Source organism: Pelophylax lessonae (assembly GCF_965119305.1).
Source record: "Pelophylax lessonae genome assembly, chromosome: 1".
Classification (NCBI taxonomy): domain Eukaryota; kingdom Metazoa; phylum Chordata; class Amphibia; order Anura; family Ranidae; genus Pelophylax; species Pelophylax lessonae.
The window spans coordinates 231,175,568-231,196,039 of record NC_138768.1 but is presented as its reverse complement, the minus strand read 5'-3'; the positions used below and the strand labels follow the sequence as shown (position 1 = coordinate 231,196,039).

At 47.1% G+C, this 20,472-nt stretch overlaps 1 protein-coding gene across 1 annotated transcript in view; it reads left to right on the top strand.

The window, feature by feature from the left end:
• LOC309544739 (uncharacterized protein) overlaps positions 1-20,472 on the top strand; it is a 368,721-nt gene that overhangs the window by 192,850 nt on the left and 155,399 nt on the right. Inside the window, exon 22 of the mRNA XM_082243716.1 lies at positions 17,892-18,051. Coding sequence (XP_082099842.1) covers positions 17,892-18,051 — 160 coding nt within the window. The remainder of the gene's footprint in view (positions 1-17,891; positions 18,052-20,472) is intronic.

The following is a 20,472-nucleotide window of genomic DNA, read 5'->3' as shown; positions in this document are numbered from 1 at the left end:
AGTCTGTTGCCCTGTCAGAGCTTTATACATCCTAACCCCATATCTGGCAACGCAGACAGCTTGTTGGGGCGTATACAAGGCTGCAAACTTTTGGTTGCAGTGATTTATGAGGGGCCGAATTTTGTGGAACCAGTCATATCCAGGGTCACCCCGAGGATCTTCCGTGAAAAACCGCTCATGAAAACCAAGGGGAATAAAATTGTCTGTTTCCACCTGAATTCCAGGTTGGCCAGTGAATGGGGGAAGGACAGGCCCTGCAGAAGTGGTGGGCTCCCAATCAGGATTTGCAAGTGCATCAGGAAGGACGCTATGGGCTCTACGGGCCTGTCTTCAAATTATTGGTGGCTGCGGGACACTACTTGTGCTAGCCACTGCACCAGCTTAAGTTGCACTTATGGGACTCGCCACGTCACCAAGTGTTATTGCAGTACTGGTTTGGCTGTGACCAGAATGTACTAGGCTGCTGGTGCTTGCCAGTTCCCCAGAATTTTGAGCAGCACTAGTACCGACACTCTACTGCATACAAGAATCCTGCGATTGTTGCAGCTCAGCAACAGAAGAATGGAGTCGGGTATGCCTGACCTTAGCAGGGACCACAACTCCATCATCAGAGCGATCTGTCAGGGTGCCGCTGCTGTCTACAAGTTTGTATACTGAGCCTGATTCCGACAGTGAGGTTTCCCCACCACTCTCATCTGTCATGCTTAGCATCGTGTAGGCCTCTCCACTAGTGTACCTCTGTTTGGACATTTTGGCCAAAAAATTTATAGGTACCTAGTGTAAAAAAGGACCTGGTTGTCAAGGACTGTTTGAACCCCTACCAAAAAGTTTAACTGCTAGTGCTAGCAGAGATCAGGCCTGACTCTAACGCTGCGGTTATGTGTGCTGTGTATTGGAAGTGACCATAATCTGCTGATACTGCACTTCTTGGATGGGCAGAGGGGCTAAATGCAGGTGTCGGGGCTGATCCTGCGAACGCTGCATTTTGAGAACACTATACTAAACTATTGGAGAATATAGTTCTGATCAGATCAAAGATATTGATCCGTTCAGACACTGTACTAGTAATGGAAGTGTTTAGAGTGTGTGTGTAACTGGCAATCAAAGGGTTAAAATGTATGCGGCGGGCAATCTGACGCTGTCCTGGATTGACGCGAACTAACGTGCTAACAGATGTCACCTATGACACTAATGCAGTTATCAGAAAAAAGATCTGTACACTATAATAGTGACAGGGCAATGAATGGGTGATTAGGAGGTTAAATCTTTATTATGGGATGTATGGCAGGTACCCTAAACCTATCTGAGACCAGTGGCGGCTGGTGCTCAAAATTTTTGGGGGGGCGCAAACAGAAAAATGTAATAGGCATTGCTTTGGGGCAAAAAACGCGGTACAAAATAGCGTGACTTTGAGGTCACACAAGTGTGAAAGGGGCCTTCAGTAATCAAGGTACAGTGTGCTCCCATCAAAGCAGAGTGAGCAGTGCCCCCATCAATGTGGAGTGGCCACAGCGTGCCCCCATCAATGTAGAGTGACCACAGCGTGCCCACTTCAATGTAGAGTGACCACAGCGTGCCCCCTTCAATGTAGAGTGAACACAGCGTGCCCCCTTCAATGTAGAGTGACCACAGCGTGCCCCCATCAATGTAGAGTGACCACAGCGTGCCCCCATCAATGTAGAGTGACCACAGCGTGCCCCCATCAATGTAGCATGACCACAGCGTGCCCCCATCAATGTAGCATGACCACAGCGTGCCCCCATCAATGTAGCGTGACCACAGCGTGCCCCCATCAATGTAGAGTGACCACAGCGTGCCCCCATCAATGTAGCGTGACCACAACATGCCCCCATCAATGTAGCGTGACCACAGCGTGCCCCCATCAATGTAGAGTGACCACAGCGTGCCCCCATCAATGTAGCGTGACCACAGCGTGCCCCCATCAATGTAGAGTGAACACAGCGTGCCCCCTTCAATGTAGAGTGACCACAGCGTGCCCCCATCAATGTAGAGTGACCACAGCGTGCCCCCATCAATGTAGAGTGACCACAGCGTGCCCCCTTCAATGTAGAGTGACCACAGCGTGCCCCCATCAATGTAGAGTGACCACAGCGTGCCCCCATCAATGTAGAGTGACCACAGCGTGCCCCCATCAATGTAGAGTGACCACAGCGTGCCCCCATCAATGTAGAGTGGCCAGTGTCAGGCACTCACCTTTTGTGTTTGCAGAGGTCACACAAGTGTGAAAGGGACCTTCAGTAATCAAGGTACAGTGTGCTCCCATCAAAGCAGAGTGAGCAGTGCCCCCATCAATGTGGAGTGGCCACAGCGTGCCCCCATCAATGTAGAGTGACCACAGCGTGCCCACTTCAATGTAGAGTGACCACAGCGTGCCCCCTTCAATGTAGAGTGAACACAGCGTGCCCCCTTCAATGTAGAGTGACCACAGCGTGCCCCCATCAATGTAGAGTGACCACAGCGTGCCCCCATCAATGTAGAGTGACCACAGCGTGCCCCCATCAATGTAGAGTGACCACAGCGTGCCCCCATCAATGTAGCATGACCACAGCGTGCCCCCATCAATGTAGCATGACCACAGCGTGCCCCCATCAATGTAGCGTGACCACAGCGTGCCCCCATCAATGTAGCATGACCACAGCGTGCCCCCATCAATGTAGAGTGACCACAGCGTGCCCCCATCAATGTAGAGTGACCACAGCGTGCCCCCATCAATGTAGAGTGACCACAGCGTGCCCCCATCAATGTAGAGTGACCACAGCGTGCCCCCATCAATGTAGAGTGACCACAGCGTGCCCCCATCAATGTAGAGTGGCCAGTGTCAGGCACTCACCTTTTGTGTTTGCAGAGGTCACACAAGTGTGAAAGGGACCTTCAGTAATCAAGGTACAGTGTGCTCCCATCAAAGCAGAGTGAGCAGTGCCCCCATCAATGTGGAGTGGCCACAGCGTGCCCCCATCAATGTAAAGTGACCACAGCGTGCCCCCATCAATGTAAAGTGACCACAGCGTGCCCCCATCAATGTAGCGTGACCACAGCGTGCCCCCATCAATGTAGCGTGACCACAGCGTGCCCCCATCAATGTAGCGTGACCACAGCGTGCCCCCATCAATGTAGCGTGACCACAGCGTGCCCCCATCAATGTAGCGTGACCACAGCGTGCCCCCATCAATGTAGCGTGACCACAGCGTGCCCCCATCAATGTAGCGTGACCACAGCGTGCCCCCATCAATGTAGCGTGACCACAGCGTGCCCCCATCAATGTAGAGTGACCACAGCGTGCCCCCATCAATGTAGAGTGACCACAGCGTGCCCCCATCAATGTAGAGTGACCACAGCGTGCCCCCATCAATGTAGAGTGACCACAGCGTGCCCCCATCAATGTAGAGTGACCACAGCGTGCCCCCATCAATGTAGAGTGACCACAACGTGCCCCCATCAATGTAGAGTGGCCAGTGTCAGGCACTCACCTTTTGTGTTTGCAGAGGTCACACAAGTGTGAAAGGGACCTTCAGTAATCAAGGTACAGTGTGCTCCCATCAAAGCAGAGTGAGCAGTGCCCCCATCAATGTGGAGTGGCCACAGCGTGCCCCCATCAATGTAGAGTGACCACAGCGTGCCCACTTCAATGTAGAGTGACCACAGCGTGCCCCCTTCAATGTAGAGTGAACACAGCGTGCCCCCATCAATGTAGAGTGACCACAGCGTGCCCCCATCAATGTAGAGTGACCACAGCGTGCCCCCATCAATGTAGAGTGACCACAGCGTGCCCCCATCAATGTAGCATGACCACAGCGTGCCCCCATCAATGTAGCATGACCACAGCGTGCCCCCATCAATGTAGCGTGACCACAGCGTGCCCCCATCAATGTAGCGTGACCACAGCGTGCCCCCATCAATGTAGAGTGACCACAGCGTGCCCCCATCAATGTAGCGTGACCACAGCGTGCCCCCATCAATGTAGCGTGACCACAGCGTGCCCCCATCAATGTAGCGTGACCACAGCGTGCCCCCATCAATGTAGAGTGACCACAGCGTGCCCCCATCAATATAGCGTGACCACAGCGTGCCCCCATCAATGTAGAGTGACCACAGCGTGCCCCCATCAATGTAGAGTGACCACAGCGTGCCCCCATCAATGTAGAGTGACCACAGCGTGCCCCCATCAATGTAGAGTGACCACAGCGTGCCCCCATCAATGTAGAGTGACCACAGCGTGCCCCCATCAATGTAGAGTGACCACAGCGTGCCCCCATCAATGTAGAGTGGCCAGTGTCAGGCACTCACCTTTTGTGTTTGCAGAGGTCACACAAGTGTGAAAGGGACCTTCAGTAATCAAGGTACAGTGTGCTCCCATCAAAGCAGAGTGAGCAGTGCCCCCATCAATGTGGAGTGGCCACAGCGTGCCCCCATCAATGTAAAGTGACCACAGCGTGCCCCCATCAATGTAAAGTGACCACAGCGTGCCCCCATCAATGTAAAGTGACCACAGCGTGCCCCCATCAATGTAGCGTGACCACAGCGTGCCCCCATCAATGTAGCGTGACCACAGCGTGCCCCCATCAATGTAGCGTGACCACAGCGTGCCCCCATCAATGTAGCGTGACCACAGCGTGCCCCCATCAATGTAGCGTGACCACAGCGTGCCCCCATCAATGTAGCGTGACCACAGCGTGCCCCCATCAATGTAGAGTGACCACAGCGTGCCCCCATCAATGTAGAGTGACCACAGCGTGCCCCCATCAATGTAGAGTGACCACAGCGTGCCCCCATCAATGTAGAGTGACCACAGCGTGCCCCCATCAATGTAGAGTGACCACAGCGTGCCCCCATCAATGTAGAGTGACCACAGCGTGCCCCCATCAATGTAGAGTGACCACAGCGTGCCCCCATCAATGTAGAGTGACCACAGCGTGCCCCCATCAATGTAGAGTGACCACAGCGTGCCCCCATCAATGTAGAGTGACCAGTGTCAGGCACTCACCTTTTGTGTTTGCAGAGTGTTGAACTTGAGTCTGGCCCGGGAAAGCTGCCACCCTCCTCCTCCTCCTCCTCCTGGCTTGCTTGTTGTCCTCTCCGGTGCGTCCTCAGCAGAGACTCTGAGTGGAATGGCTCTACCAAGTGACGCCCAAGCACCGCCCCTATGATGTCGGACGTCCACCAATCACAGGATGCAGAATCGCAGGTGGGAGTGTTTGGGGCGCAGAGCTCTGCGCCCCGAGCACAATCTAAAGGCCCGTACACACGATAAGAAAATCTGTAGAGATAATTCGTCGGGTGACCGATCTGCCGATTTTCGGATTGTTAGTATGGTGCTTTCGACAGCCAACTCCGACTTTTCGGCTGACAAAATCCTGATGTGCAAGCTATAAATTTTTTGTCGTCGGTAATACAACGTCCGATTTTCGTCTCATTAGTACACATTTAGACGGAAAAAAATCTTAAGAACAAGACTAGGCATGCTCAGAGACGAAAGAACACATACAAAGCAATCCAACACATGACATCACTTCTGAAGTAGAATTCTGTCGTACGGGATAATTCACATGAAAATAACCTCTTCACTTTCCAAATCAGGCTAGCATGCCACAAAAAATAGACGACAGATCGATAATCTGATTGTGTGTACGGGGCTTAAAGGGGCGCCAATTAAGCTAAACAAATCAAGGCACATGACAGCAAAACTCCCACCCCTCTCCACCCTCTCCATAGCAGCAGTGTTGGCCGGTTGCCTTCGGGGGGGGGGGGGCACCCCACATTTATCAGCCGCCACTGTCTGAGACTCTACCACTAACTGTGTCTCACACTAACTGAAGTCATAAGGGACACTAATACAGTGATCAGTAAATTGTCTGTATACTGTATATATAGTGACACTGTGACAGGAAGTGAAAGGGTTAACTGGGGGGTGATCAGGGGGTTAAATGTGTGCCTATGTATACTGGTGTCAGTGTGGAGCTTGTGTACTCACTGTTTGATGCTCTCTTCTCTCACGCTGGAACCGAAAACGGCTCCAGAAGAGAAGTGTGTGGTTATATTTTATATGTGACTTGAATCCCATGGATTTTCTAATAGTGTATTCAGTGTATGTGTATATGTGTGTATATATATATACAAAAGTACGTACACCCCTCACATTTTTGTAAAGATTTTATTATATCTCCATGTGACAACACTGCGGAAATGACACTTTGCTACAATGTAAAGTAGTGGGTGTAGAACAGTGTAAATTTGCTGTCCCCTCAAAATAACTCAACATACAGCCATTAATGTCTAAACCGCTGGCAACAACACCTCCCCGGTGACATGTGACTTTGTGTTACAAGGTCACAGGTGTGAATGGAGAGCAGGAGCAGGTGTGTTAAATTTTGGTGTTAGCGCTCTCACTCTCTCATACAAGTCACTGGAAGTGCAACATGGCACCTCATGGCAAAGAACTCTCTGAGGATCTTAAAAAAAGAATTGTTGCTCTACATAAAGATGGCTAGTTATTCGACGCATGGTGTGGCTAAAAAGCTGCTCTGCAGATCAGGCCTCAAAAAAGGATCAACCTTTTTCGGGAGACCGGTTGTTTGGTTCCTCATTGGATGAGTTAATCAAAGGACTCACAGGTGGGAAGAGTACTCTTCTCCCTCAATCCCCCAAGGGCAAGTCACCACATAATAGACAGGGGCCTTATTTCAAAGCCCACAGGCGGCCCTTTCCTGCCTCCGGCAGACAAGAGAAAGTATCTAAGCCATTTAGGTCTTCTGGGGGTTCCAAGAAGACATGGTCGGGGTAAGCTGAGAACAGACCAATCCAGACCTGCAGACAATTCCCCGTCTGCATGAAGGGACGCCCTCACCCATATCTGGGGTGGGGGGGGGCGGGGGAGTGTTTGCTTCTTTCCAGAACCATGGACTTCTTTGATTCAGGACCAATGGGTCCACAAACTGATCCAATAGGGTTACAAGATCGAATTCCAGTCTTGACCATCAGACAGGTTCTTCCCGTCCAATCTACAGACCTATCTACAGATCTACGTGAGGCGATACAAGATCTGCTGTCGCAAGAGGTGATTGTGCCGGTTCCTTCTCGGAAACGCTTTCAGGGGTTCTATTCAAACCTGTTCACTGTGCCCAGGAAAGAAGGCAAAGTACGTCCATTCCTCGACCTCAAGGCTCTGAACCGCTTAGGGGTAATACAGAAGTTTCGAATGGAGTCCATTCGCACGGTAGTGGTGTCTCTACACCAAAGAGATTTTTTGGCCTTCATCGATATCAAGGACACATATCTACACATCCCTATTTACGCTGGACACCAGCATTTTCTTCCCTTCGCTTTAGGAGAGGAGCTTGGTCTCGCCTCCGCCCCCAGGGTCTTCATCAAAGTGTTGGCTCCGGTATTGGCATTACTGCGACAACGGGGGATTGCGATACTGGGGTACCTGGATGATTTCCTCCTTAAGAGTAGACTCCCATTTAGCCCTGCTGGGCGACTTGAAAATCACTGTACGGACTCTTCAAGAGTTTGGTTGGAACATCAATTTAAAAAAATCTGCCCTGGTACCATCCTTAAAACTGGATTATCTGGGACTGACTCTGGACTCCGCTTTGGCAAGGGTTTTTCTTCCCCCGGACAAGCTGCAAAAGTTGCAGGGGCAATTTGTTTGCTGTTATCCAGCAATCTGTCCTCTGCGAATTTGCATTCGATCCTTAGGTCTGATGGTGTCAACCTTTTGAGGCAGTTCCGTTTGCTCAGTTCCACACAAAACCCTTACAAAGGGAAATTCTTGTCAAATGGAAGAAAGATCCAAATTCCTTGAACACTATGATTCGGTTGAGTCACAACACAGACTGCTCTTCTATGGTGGCTTCACTCGTTAGCACTACGCCAGGGCAAGTCCTTCCTCCCATTGTATTGGACTGTGGTAATCACAGACGCCAGCCTGTCTGGCTGGGGAAGCTGTGTGTCCAGGGGTCCTGGACAGTAGAATCGTCCAGACTTCTGATCAGTATATTCTGGAACTCAGAGCGATAAAGCTTTGCCTAGGTCACTGGACAAATCGTTAACAGAGTAGCCCAGTCTGGATTCAATTGGACAATGCCACAGCCGTGGCTTACATCAATCATCAAGGGGGCACCAAGACTGTCTTGGTGGCCCGGGAGGTGGCTGAGATCCTGAAATGGGCGGAAAATTTTGTTCCAGCCCTTTCTGTGGTGCACATCCCAGGTTTGGAAAACTGGCAGGCGAATTACTGAGCCGTCAGGTGTTGGATCAGGGGGAATGGTCTCTGCACCCAGAGGTGTTTCACCTCCTGTGTGTCCGGTGGGGGACACCCGATGTCGACCTGTTAGCTTCTCGACTCAGCAAGAAGGTTCAGAGGTTTGTAGCCAGGTCTCGGGATCCTCTGGCCGACGCCACAGAGACACTGGTGGCTCCTTGGGGTCAGTATCAGCTGATCTATGCGTTTCCTCCTCTGAAACTCCTGCTGAGGCTTTTTCGCAGGATAGAGGTGGAAGGGATTCCGGTCATTCTGGTGGCCCCAGACTGGCCTCACTGGTCTTTGCTCCTTGGACACTTCCTCTCAGGGAAGATCTGCTGTCTCCATCCTGCTTTACAGTCGCTGGCTTTAACGGCATGGCTGTTGAAAGCCAGGTATTGAAGGATAGAGGTCTTTCTGATTCAGTGATTCCTACACTGTTGGAACAGTGGCCAGAAAGTCTACTTCTAGGAAGATCTATCATCGTACGTGGAAATCGTACATCTCACGGTGTGAATCACTGAAGGTGCATCCTCGCCTTTTTTCGGTGGCTAGACCTTTCTTCAAAAAGGGGTCGAACAGCGGTTGGCTTTGGGCACTATCAAATACCAATTGTCGGCTTTGGCTGTGTTTTTCCAATGTCCTTTAGCTTCGCATGCCTTGATTCACACTTTTATTCAAGGGGTTCTCCATATGGCTCCTCCGAGGCGATCCCCGCTACCTCCGTGGGATCTTAATTTGGTATTGTCTGTTCTTCAAAAACCTCCTTTTGAGAACATTAGGGAGATTTCTCTGCTTACACTGTCCCAGAAGGTTGCCTTTTTGGTGGCTATTACTTCTGCCCGCAGAGTATCTGAATTGGCGGCGCTGTCATGCCATTCACCTTATCTGGTGGTCCACAGAGATAAAGTGGTACTTCGACCTGATCAGTCGTTTCTTCCTAAGGTGGTTTCTGATATCCATCTGAATGAAGACATTGTGCTGCCTTCACTCTGTCCTTAGCCCAAGCATCCCAAAGAAATTGCTTTGCTATGTTTGAATGTGGTTCGGGCAATTGGAGTTTACCCGGCAGCTACTGAATCTTTCAGGAAATCAGACTCTGTCCTTACCGAAGGACCTCGAAAGGGATTGGCTGTGCCTGCTGTGACAATATCCAGATGGATCAGGCAGACAGTGGTACAGGCTTATTTACTGAAGGGTCAGGTTCCTCCTTTCCCTGTGAAGGCGCGTTCTAACAAGGCGCTGAGTGCCTCTTGGGCTTTTCGCCATCAGGCTTCAGTAATGCAAGTTTGCAAGCCGGCAACTTGGTCGTCTGTGCACACATTCACAAAATTCTACAAAGTAGATGTGTTGGCCTCCTCAGATGCTGGTTTTGCAGGCTGCTGTTTTAAAAGAGCAATTTATCTCTTTGAGGGTGTATGTTTTTTCTAGGTGAGCTCCAGTTGTTCCTGGTTGGCCAAGTTTAGCCTTTGAGGAATTACATTCTTTTCTGCGTTTTTCCTCCCCTCATGCAAATCCTGCTTTAGGATGTCCCAATGGTCAAGAAGAATATGGAGCTGCGTCTGTCAATGAACGATAGAGAAAACTGTATTTTTGACTTACCGTAAAATCCTGTTCTCTGAAGAAGACTTTTGGGGCATGAAGTCTGCTTGATCCTGATGTACTTCCAACAGTACGACCTCATTCAACCCAAGTGCCAGAACTTTTGCCAAAAGTTTTACATCTCTTTGGAGCAAGGAAGTCTGTCTATATGACCCTGGGTCTATGGGGTCTTTACCCAGCTTTAAAAGAAGAACAATCAAGGATCTGTACATGGATGTCTTTCAATAAAGCATTGAATACCTTTAGCAGGTGTGGCAGAATCAGCTCTCTGTATCTAACATATACTTCCATCGGGATGCCATCATCACCAGAGAAAGAGGGGAGAAACCACAAGTGCCTCTAAGTGTAGCAGTTATAAAAATTTATTACAAGAGGATAAAAATTACTCACAATGGTGCGTAAAAACAAGAATGTGATGGCAAAAGGTGGTCCTTTCACTTCCGCAAACGAGGGGGGGTCCTTTTGGAACCATGTCTGGCATCGGGTGTAGGCAGCAAAATTCACCCTGGTTTTAACTGCGGGCTTGCCAGGTCAGCTGGAGGCTGTGACTCGTTCATCTTGGGGGCCTGTGACGTCACTTCCTGGTTTGCGGCGTGGCGGACTTATGGCGACGTGTTGCGGAGCATGCGCTCCTTCAGGCTGTTTGCCCCTGCCCCCCCCCCCCTTTGTTTCCAAGGAATTGCGTCCAGCATTGGACATTTAATTAAGCTCCTGGATCCAAACCTATTTACCCATTATTCTACCATTAATTACAGACTGTTCGAGACTATACTGTATATCTGAACTTGTGCCAATTCCTGTTTTTGCTCATCATCACCAGGGGCCTTACACGTAGAAAAGGAATTTGCTGCTTTTTGTAGTTCTGCCAAGGTGATAGGGGCATCTAATCTAACCTTTTGGGCTGTCATGATAATGGGAAAGGAAATCCCCTGTATATAGGAAGACGAGTACTGCGTCCTCTGTGGTTGGTAAAGGGAAGAGTAAAAATCTGTTAATTCCTTCATAATTGGTTTAGGCTTATTAACAATCCTGAGCATACCAGAGAGAAATATGGCCGCACACCACAGCTGAAATAGTGCTAGTTACATTTCTTTATGCATCGCCAGGTCCAGAAGACAAGGGACAAGTTGACGCGCTTGACACTAGCATACCGTGCTTGTTCACAACATCGATGTGCTATTTAAAGTGTAAGTTCAAATAGAGACCGCACTTCAAATCTGTGTTTGATTGCCAGCTAATGCATGACCATTCCATATTTCTAATTGAAACATTTGTATAAAGACTGGTCAGATATATTTATTTACATATTTCTATTCAGAAACCTTTTTTGTGTGTTCTCATTCACATTTGTGTTTTTTGTTTTCTGGTATGCAATCACATTGTAGATAGCTCATATTTTTTTCTTTTCTGCCATTTATTTTATTTGTATTTTTTCTTTTTATGGAAGTTATTTTATATTGTTTCTGGATTTTGTGTGATTACGCTCTTTATACATATGTTATTAGAAGTATGGAATGGTCATGCATTAGCCGGCAATCAAACACAGGTGATTTGAGGTGCGGTCTCTCTTTGAACTTACACTTTAAATAGCATGTGTTTTTGCCATATCGATGTTGTGAACAAGCACGATATGTTTGTGTGAAACGCATCAACTTGTCCCTTGTCTGCCTGACCTGGTGATGAATAAAGAAATTTAACTAGCACTATTTCAGCAGTCGTGTGCAGCCATATTTCTCTCTGGTTTCCTCATGTTCTGCGGTGGCGAGCACCTACAGCTATGTGCTGAATATTTCCTTTTAGCCTGAGCGGTGTGTGCATTTTTGTTGGATTATTAACAATCCTACCAGAGTTACTCCATATAGCTCCTATAGTCAGGGAAGCCTGTTGCAACTGGACGATCCTTGCCAGGAGTCGACCAGTCTTCTCCTCCTCAAAGAATGCTGCTTTGTCAAAGAACCGCTTACGCTCCGCTACGGAGGCCCCCCAGACAATCCAGAGAGTCCTGGCCCGCCATCCAGGCCTCCCAAGCAAAATCATTTGGTGTAACTATATAGGCTAATTCAAACTGCTTAACCTAATCTTCCACATGGGAAAGAAGTTCAGAAGACCTCGAATTCTTTTTTTTTTTTTTTTTTTTTTTATTGCTTGAATTTCGGCAATAAAGATCCCCATAAGTACCAGCTTAAATGTTACCCATTTTTGAAGAGAGTTCTCATGTGAGTCATGATCTTGAAAAAAATGCTGCAATCTGGCTTTTAATATTATCATGGGGAGGTCTGTCGGTTGTCGGATCGCAGGCTCCACAACAAGTGGAGAATGGTCTGATACTACCCGAGTATGGTATACAATATTAGAGACCTGACCTAGCATAAGATCATTACCCACACAAAGATCTATCCTAGATAAGGATGTGTGTTTTAGAGAAGCATGAGGATAATTTAGTGGTAGGGAATTTAAAGCGCCACAGTTCTAGTAGACCAACCTACGTCAAAAACCGACCCAAAACCTTGCTCCTACGTACGATGGGTCATCGGGATGGCAGTCCAAGTGACGGTCAAAATAACAGTTGAAATCCCCCATGATCATGAACAGGAGATCAGGTTTGTCTACTAAATAAGTCAGCAGAATTTGTAATGCATAACTTGAAAATGGGGTAGGGATATATACAAACACTAGCACCAAATTCACATTGTGCAATTTTCAATAAAGGAACACCTAACGACCCTCGAATCCACCTTTGAGCCCAATTCCTGGAACATCAGCGATTTATGTATGAGTACACTGACACCCTGTGATCAAGGTATAGGTGAAGTGATAGAATTTGGATGCCCAAGAGTAGTGCAGGTCGTCTCTGCAGTCAGGTGGGTCTCTTTCAATCCCACTATGACCGGGTGAACTTTCCGGAGGCACGTTGAGATCATAGTGTGTTTTAAAGGATTATTTACACCCCTAACATTCCATGATACTATAGGTATCGACTCTGGACAGCACTATGGAAAACATTAAAGGAGTGGACCAACGGGATTATAAAGTTGTAACTTGACCGATTAGCCATCTGTCTAATGGGTATGTCCAATAGACTTTAGAGGACACGAATGTAGGTGGAGTGCATGTGTACCAGGAAACCAAGCAATGGACTGCGAGCATAAAATACTTACGAGTACAAGTTCCTGTTTAGAGTCAGAGCCAACATTACCAAGTGAAAGGCACAACTGCGCCATAGGGACTGAGTGCACTACCACCCTCAGTGGCGTAATAGACAAAGGAAAATGACGGATTGCAAAGCCATACTTGTCTGTTTCAAATGAGGTATGCCTCAGTGTAAGGAACAGAAACAAAAAAAAAAACAATCTGAAACAGCAGGTGAAAAGTCAACTTGATGAATACTCAGTGTAGGTATCAGCCTCTCTCTGTGTAGCATTGTAAGTAATGGCTCCCCAGCCTGTTCACGTATTTGTATTATTGAGTATTTGAAAATGTAGACACCCTCGACTGTCGGGATGTAGACTCCGGAATCCCCTAAAGACAGGTCAGTCCTCATCTCCAGTTGCTTGTTGGTGGCGCAGGCTGTTCTCATTTAAGTCTAACCATGAGGCCGCCTCAGTCGCTGATTTCAAAGAAATGAAATTGGGCAGCTGCAGTTACCCTGAGTTTGGCCCGGGTACAACATGGCATAAGATAACTGTAGACGGCACAGCCGCGCCTTGACATCATAGAACGTGGCATGTTTGCGCTCAACTTCCGCGGAGAAGTCCGGGTATAGTTATATTTTCGCTCCGTTGAATATGAGATCAGCCTTGTCCCTGGCCAGTCACAGGATAATTTCTTGATCTTTGTATTTGAGAAGGCCTGCTAGTATGGGTCTCGTGGAGCGCCCTGTGGTAACGGTAAAGTGGTGTGCGGTGGGCCCTTTCCCCTGTAAACAGCGGGGTAAAAGCTTTTATCCCAAAGGTGTCCAGTAGCCAGTGTTCCACAAAAGCAGTGGGATCTCTACCCTCATTTTTCTCCGGCATCCCTACTATGCGCACATTGTATTTTCAATGTCATCTGTCTTGCTTCAGGAACCTGCTGCTTGTTGGATTGCAATTTGTGTCCCTGGTCAGAGGAGGGATTTGATCTTCTAGGTCAATAATGCGACTCTCTGTGGCAGTGGTCTGCTCCCTGATCTTTTGCAAATCCTGTCTCAATAGTGATACTTCCTCCTTCAGGCCTCCAAGGTGCTCTTTAAGGTTATGTGCACTTGTATACTGCTTAAGTATTTCACTTAGGGATGGCTATGCTGCACTCTCCATATCCTGTTCTGTCTCCTCAGATCCACAGAGGGCTGGAGGAAAAGCGTTAAAGACTTGCTGTTCTGGGTTTTCCAACTCTGTGGCCTGTGAGGGAGCTGAATCTGCTGAGGTAGCAGGAGAGCCTGACCGTTTCTGAGCATAGAATAACACGTCCCTTGGTTGCTCTCTCCCCAGTGCCTTGGTGGATGACTTACTTGCAGGGTCTTTGGATTTGTCCCTTGGACCATGCTGTGTCATAGGAGTCTGGGCGCCATCTTGACCATCTGCAGCCGCGGCCTTTTCCCTGTTTCTGCCCTGGACAATAGCTGGTATCAGAGCGAGATAATGCTGCCAAGGCTCTCTGGAGTGTCAGCTAGCAGTGTGTGGCAGTGGTGAGCCTCTGAGCAGTAATGTATCCGCTGGGGACCGCATTATTTAAGGCTCACTTGTGGGAGCACTGTGAAACACATCAGTTAACATGCCAGTCCTGGTCACGCCCCCCCGCCAGTTTTTTTTCTTAATGGAGGTCTCCTAAAACTTTTTTTTTTCCCTTTCTGGTATGCTCCCTCCACCAGATCCTTTTGAATACTGTTTTGCTTAAAAAATAAATATAAAAAAATGGCCCCATTAATGTATGAGCTTGTTTGTCAAAATCTGAATCAAGGTAGAAATTTCTGCTTTTAAGTTGTACAAATGAAAAATTCTTATTGGTGTAATGTGTAAAGGGTAGAGCTGGTGAAATAAGATGTCTTATCGGCAAAGTTTGGCGGAGGGGGAATCCCAAGGATCTATGTGAGCCACACTGAGCAGAATCTAATTTTTAAGGGGAGAGCATTGGTAAATGTACATAATGAATAGCAATTCATCCAATAACTTTTGTGCAATTATGAGTGTGTATTTTTAACCATTTGGTTAAAGAGTAGTGTCTTTTATGGAAAATACTATGATTGTTTTATTTCTGAGAATTTTTTCTGGATCCGTGGGAGACGTGCATCCAATCTAAGTGTGTAGAGAGGAGAAGTTACACACTCTACATAAGTGTGAGCACTGCGTCCTTTGTTCGTCACTTTTCCCAGTGTCAGGAGCTCGCACTGTCTCACTACCTTCCTGTGTCTTTGATGGACACAGATCCCACCCCTCTGCATTATTGCCTTGTTGTACTGCTTACTCACAAAACTGAGGCATGACCGGTTATATGGGGTCTGGCTTATCATTTTTCGTTTGCCAGTGTCTAAACCTCCTGAAGGTGGCAGTGTAACTCAAATGTCTAAGAATTGCTCCCTCCCTATGTCCCTCAATGGTTTTCAAGAAAAATCTTGTTTGTTTTTTTTTTTTTTTTTATGTAATTTATATTCTTGTGCATTTGGCCTTTTGGTCATGGAAAGTAGATGTTGACTCACTAAAGATCTGTCCTTTTGGAATAAGTGACAACTGTGCGTTGGATTTACTGTGCAGCTGACATGCTGAAGGCACAATAGCTTTTTTCTTCTTTGAATCAATCTGAAACCGTTATTCATAGCCTTTTGAAGCAGAACAAAATGCAGTATCTATTTAGTGGTGGTTTGATTGTTTCATCAGTACACAAGCTAAACCGCAAGATACTGTTTTGAGAATTTCAAATAGTAACATGGGCTATGGATGTAAAGGTTAGTTTTTATGGTATTGGGTGTGGGTGACATGTTTAGATAATGTAATTGTTGTCCCTCTGGATATAACTTGTTAGCTGTTCTGTTTCTGTTGTAGGATCAGATTTATAGAGCATAAGTGTAAAATTAAGTAACTATAGTAAATAATGAAGTATCCTGATCTTAGTTGACTTTGGTTTGTATGTACACACTTACTTGTAGGAAACTGGTAGTGCTTTTTTTTTTCTGAATTTAAGCGTTTAAGATGTGTATGAGAATGTGATCAGTTGAAACAGGAGTTCAAGGCTTGCTGAAAACAGTGTTTTGCCAGTCACTTGTTCCCTCCTCTGTTTAATCCCTTTTGCTGCTGGACATATTGTTAAAACTCATATTATTGTCTTAAAAACTACTAAAGGCCCCAAAAATAAAGATTCTAAAAACTGAGGATATGAATAACTAGGAGGTAGTAATCTCCATTTTTTTTTAAGTTCTGTTTTTGCAAAATGTTTATTATATGCATTTTTTCAGTTAAAATCTACATATATTTTTGAGAAGTGATCAGATGGCTTTACAGCTGCCCAAATCAGTTCTGCTATAGTGAGGAGTGTCTGCTGTCAAGTTTTAAAATGTTACAGCAGTTCTTTTCTGCACGCTCTGGTAATATAGGCAGTAGTGGGAATAAGAAGGTTAAAGGAAGTCTGTAGTGAAAGAAATATGGGCACTGCCATTGCTTACCACTTTCTACAAATGTCCCTGTCTAACTTCAGTACTTTGTGTTGTTGCCCTGGTACATGCATGTAGCAGCCAAAGTCAAATTAAAGTCCCATCTCCTCATCTGTATACTTCCAGGTTAGTGCTCCGGAAAGTACTGAACACATTAAATTAACGTGACAGCCAGGTTACTAGCATTATTTAGGAGGATATGTAGGTAACAGCAGCTGCTCTATTTCCTTAGTAAAGGTTTCCTTAAAAGCAGGGGTGTCCAGTCCGTGGGCCTCATGTAGCCCAAGAGATCTATGCATATGGGCCGACACAAAATTGTGAACTCGTGGCCATGACCTTTCATGCCGGGGGGGTTGTTGGGTATATCGTGTTTGGCTTAGAACCCGAGGGAATGGCAGGCATAGACAAGCAGGGCCTTAAAAACATCTGAAGGGATTCCGTGTTTGCAGCAGCACTTGCAGGGACTCCCCCTAGCTAGCGCCAGTCTAGTAAGTGCCGCATGGCTGAAACTAGGGGTGGGCTGTAACCCCCCCCAGATTTCAGTTTCCCACCCACACCAGGATACTGGCTGTCTAGCCTGGCCATCTCCCATCACTACACTGTACACACACTACACATAGTTGAAATCCGATCATCTACCCGACTATGTTTAGGCCTCATTATGTGTATTTTAAATTGCAGGAAAAATTGCCATGATTCTGCCCATTATTCCAAATCGCACTGCAATTGTGGCGAAACTCACCATGCCTTCATTGCTAATTGCACCTTAAACGTCGTGCGATTTTTGCATGGCCATTGTAGCATAAGACAACACGCAAAGCTTGTTACCCAAAAAAGGAGCAGGAGCTTCTTTTGGGCAACCGCTTAGTGTGATGCATTTTTTTACATGCGATTCGAAGTTGAAAATTGTGAATGGGGCCTTATTGTTTTTTATGTGCGTCCCAAGACCATTCCTCTTCTTCCAATGTGGCCCCGGAAGATCAAAAGTTTGGACACACCCCTTTAAAGTTTCAGACTCCTTTCTACTTGAACAGTAAGAACCGTTCCATTCAAAGTTTGTAAAGTACTGCTAATATACATTTTTTATAGATGATTTCTAAAGAAAAAATGAAAGGCCCCAAATACAGCTATATACCAAGGCAGGGTGGACAATTTAAGATGGAATTCAGCCACCAGTCCAATTGATGACAAACCTCAAAACTTAGGTGCCAGCTGTAATTTTAATGAATATTGGGTACCTGTTATCCAGCTCTAGACTTGCTAGAATTCTGGAAAATTTGATAATTGTGTGTAGTCTTCCATTAGATGTAATATTGTGCATTTGCCATAGCATCTTTTTTGCATGCATTTCATACACACAACAGGATTTTGTTAGTCCAGGCAGTAGATGACTTCTCTATTTCTACCTAGGTTACAGTACTGCGGGGAGAGAATGAGTCTGCAAGAAGCTTGCAATCAGCACTGAAGTCAGTGGAGTCTGAAAAAGCCAAGCTGGAAATAAGGGTGCAGAACCTGGAGAAGGAACTCATCGAGAACAAGACACAGCTCAACAATTTATCAAACTCATCAGGTACATATTTACTGCACAAGAGAAGTTTAAGGGCATGACTTAGGCCTGGTTCACACCTAAGCATTTTGCTTTTAAACCGTTTCTGCTGTGCGTCTTTGTACATGCATTTTTTCCCACGCTTTTTTATGCTTTTTTGTTGGCCAATTTGTTGGCAGATTTAAAAAACCAAAACGCATCAAAAACTCCTCATAAACACACTACATTCTTTTGTGCAGCGTCTCCATTGAAGTCTATTGAACCAGAAACACACTGTTTTGCATTTAAAATAGTCCTTGACCCCTTCCAAAAACACAGCTGCTGAAAAAAGAATAGATGTGAATGTGTCCCATAGCAAACCATGTTAAATGAACTGTATTGCGTTTCTGCAAAAAAGCACTGAAAAACATATAAATGTGAACCAGGCCAGAGGTGCGAATTAACTTGTGTTTATGTCAAACACCCTATCATGGGCAAGACCAGGGCTCTTTTTTTTTTTTGTTCTCCCACGGACGATAGAATGTTTGCATACACTTCATTGGATAGAGTCAGTAAATTTTGATTCCCTTTCCCTGATCTGCCAATTATAACGCAAATCTGTAATCAAGATGATTAGATGATGATTAGTGCCCCTATCTTGAAGCTTTTAAGTCTCATAGAGGGCAGCATCTTAAAGAGTTGCATGCAATTTATTTTTTGTGTAGTATGTCTGTGCTTAATTATTATAGTCTCTAAATGTCTATATGTAAATGTGAAAAACGGTGACTGCTGTAGTGTAAAAGTTTACCTACTATTTAAAGGGTACCAGCAAAAGTGTCTGTACTGGAGTATCTCAGCAAGCAGTATGTGCAGGGGAAGAGAGCAGAGGGTATTATGACAGGCAGTATTTGCAGGAGAGGCAGTTCCGGTGGGTAGTGTGTGCAGAAGAGGAATGTGGCAGGCAGTATGTGCACAAGACAGACAGTGTAATGGCCGTATAAGGTTTTTCTTTTCCTCTTTGTATTCACTTGGGGTTTTTTGCCAATAACTCACTTCCCATCCTAAGGCAACAACACCAACTCCCCATACTGTATATATGTTAGGAGCAGGATTGTCACTCTTGGATGGGAATTATGTTCGGACTACAGAACATCTCCCCCTCTCCTCCTGGCAGTAAAAGACAGAAACAGCATTATCATCCTAGTGCAAAACCTATATTTGGATGGCAGACTCCCTCCCCATCTCCTCTTCAGAACATCAGGGGGAGGTGTTCTTTAATCCACACAGAGCACTGGGATTAATGTAACTGATACCAGTCTGGCAAGATCAAAAGGTATTTCTCTGTCGCTCATTGACAGACGCAGTCCTCTTGATTAATATCAAATTGGGTTATACTGCCCTCTACAGGAGTAGGACACTAGGCAGAAGAAAACGTTCTGGCCACACCTTAGGGGCAGTCCCAGAGGGTATATCCTCTCTCCCTCTGCTACAGGATGTCAGTTTTTTTCTGTCTAGTCAGGAGTAAGGACCTAAGTTCCTTGCTGGGATCTTTGGTCCTGGCAAGATTTTTTAGAAAGCGACGGGCTGGATGTTAAGATCCAGTGGTCACCCCAGTCAGCCTACGAGTGCGTGCAGGCCCTAGCTCCGCGCTGGGTCGGCCGCGACATAGTCCCACTGGACGGGGACTGACCCTGCGAGTTAAACGTCTCGCCGGGACGCCGACGACCAGTTGGAAACTGAGTCGCGGCGTCCGTATTGGTAGACAGCCCCCCCACCTCGGTGGAGAGGGGTTCTGTCAGGAGTTGGCGCCCGCCTGTTCCGGTATGGTGAGTAAAATGTTCCCCCCTCTCCCCCTGATGGGTTTGTGGGTGGACGCGGGCCCCTCCCACAGGATGATCGGACCTCATGATCCTGGGTCCCCCCTCTATCCTATAACATGTGTCACAGATCCCCCTCTTGAGGGTGATTTGGTGAATAAGAACCAGGAGTCTTGGTTTGGGAGCTGACTATTGGATAGTCACTGTAAAGGGACCATGACTGAGGTCAGGGGCTGGCATTACAATTTAGGATGGGGGTGATATGATCCTACCTTATGCATGGACTACCGCCATCCGCCGCCACCATCCTCCCGCAGGCCGCACACCTCCCGCAGGCCGCACAGACCGCTGCCTTCCTTCCGCACGTGTTAGCAGGCACCGCCATCTTTCCAGAGGCGCAGGCCGCCGCCATCCTCCCGCAGGTCGCGCGGGGCCGCCATTTTCCTACCTCGAGGAGTAGCAGGGGCAGCGCCGGAAGGCGTGTAAAGGGGCGGAGCCGCCTCCTTTACCCGGGAAAACGATCCACAAGACTTCCTGTCTGTAAAGGACAGCGCTGAGAGCAGTTTGGTAGAAGCTTCTGTGCATCAGGTGGTGAGCCCTTGGGGTCTCTCTCTTTCTCTCTCTCTCTCTGTGGGGGTCCGAAGCAGGT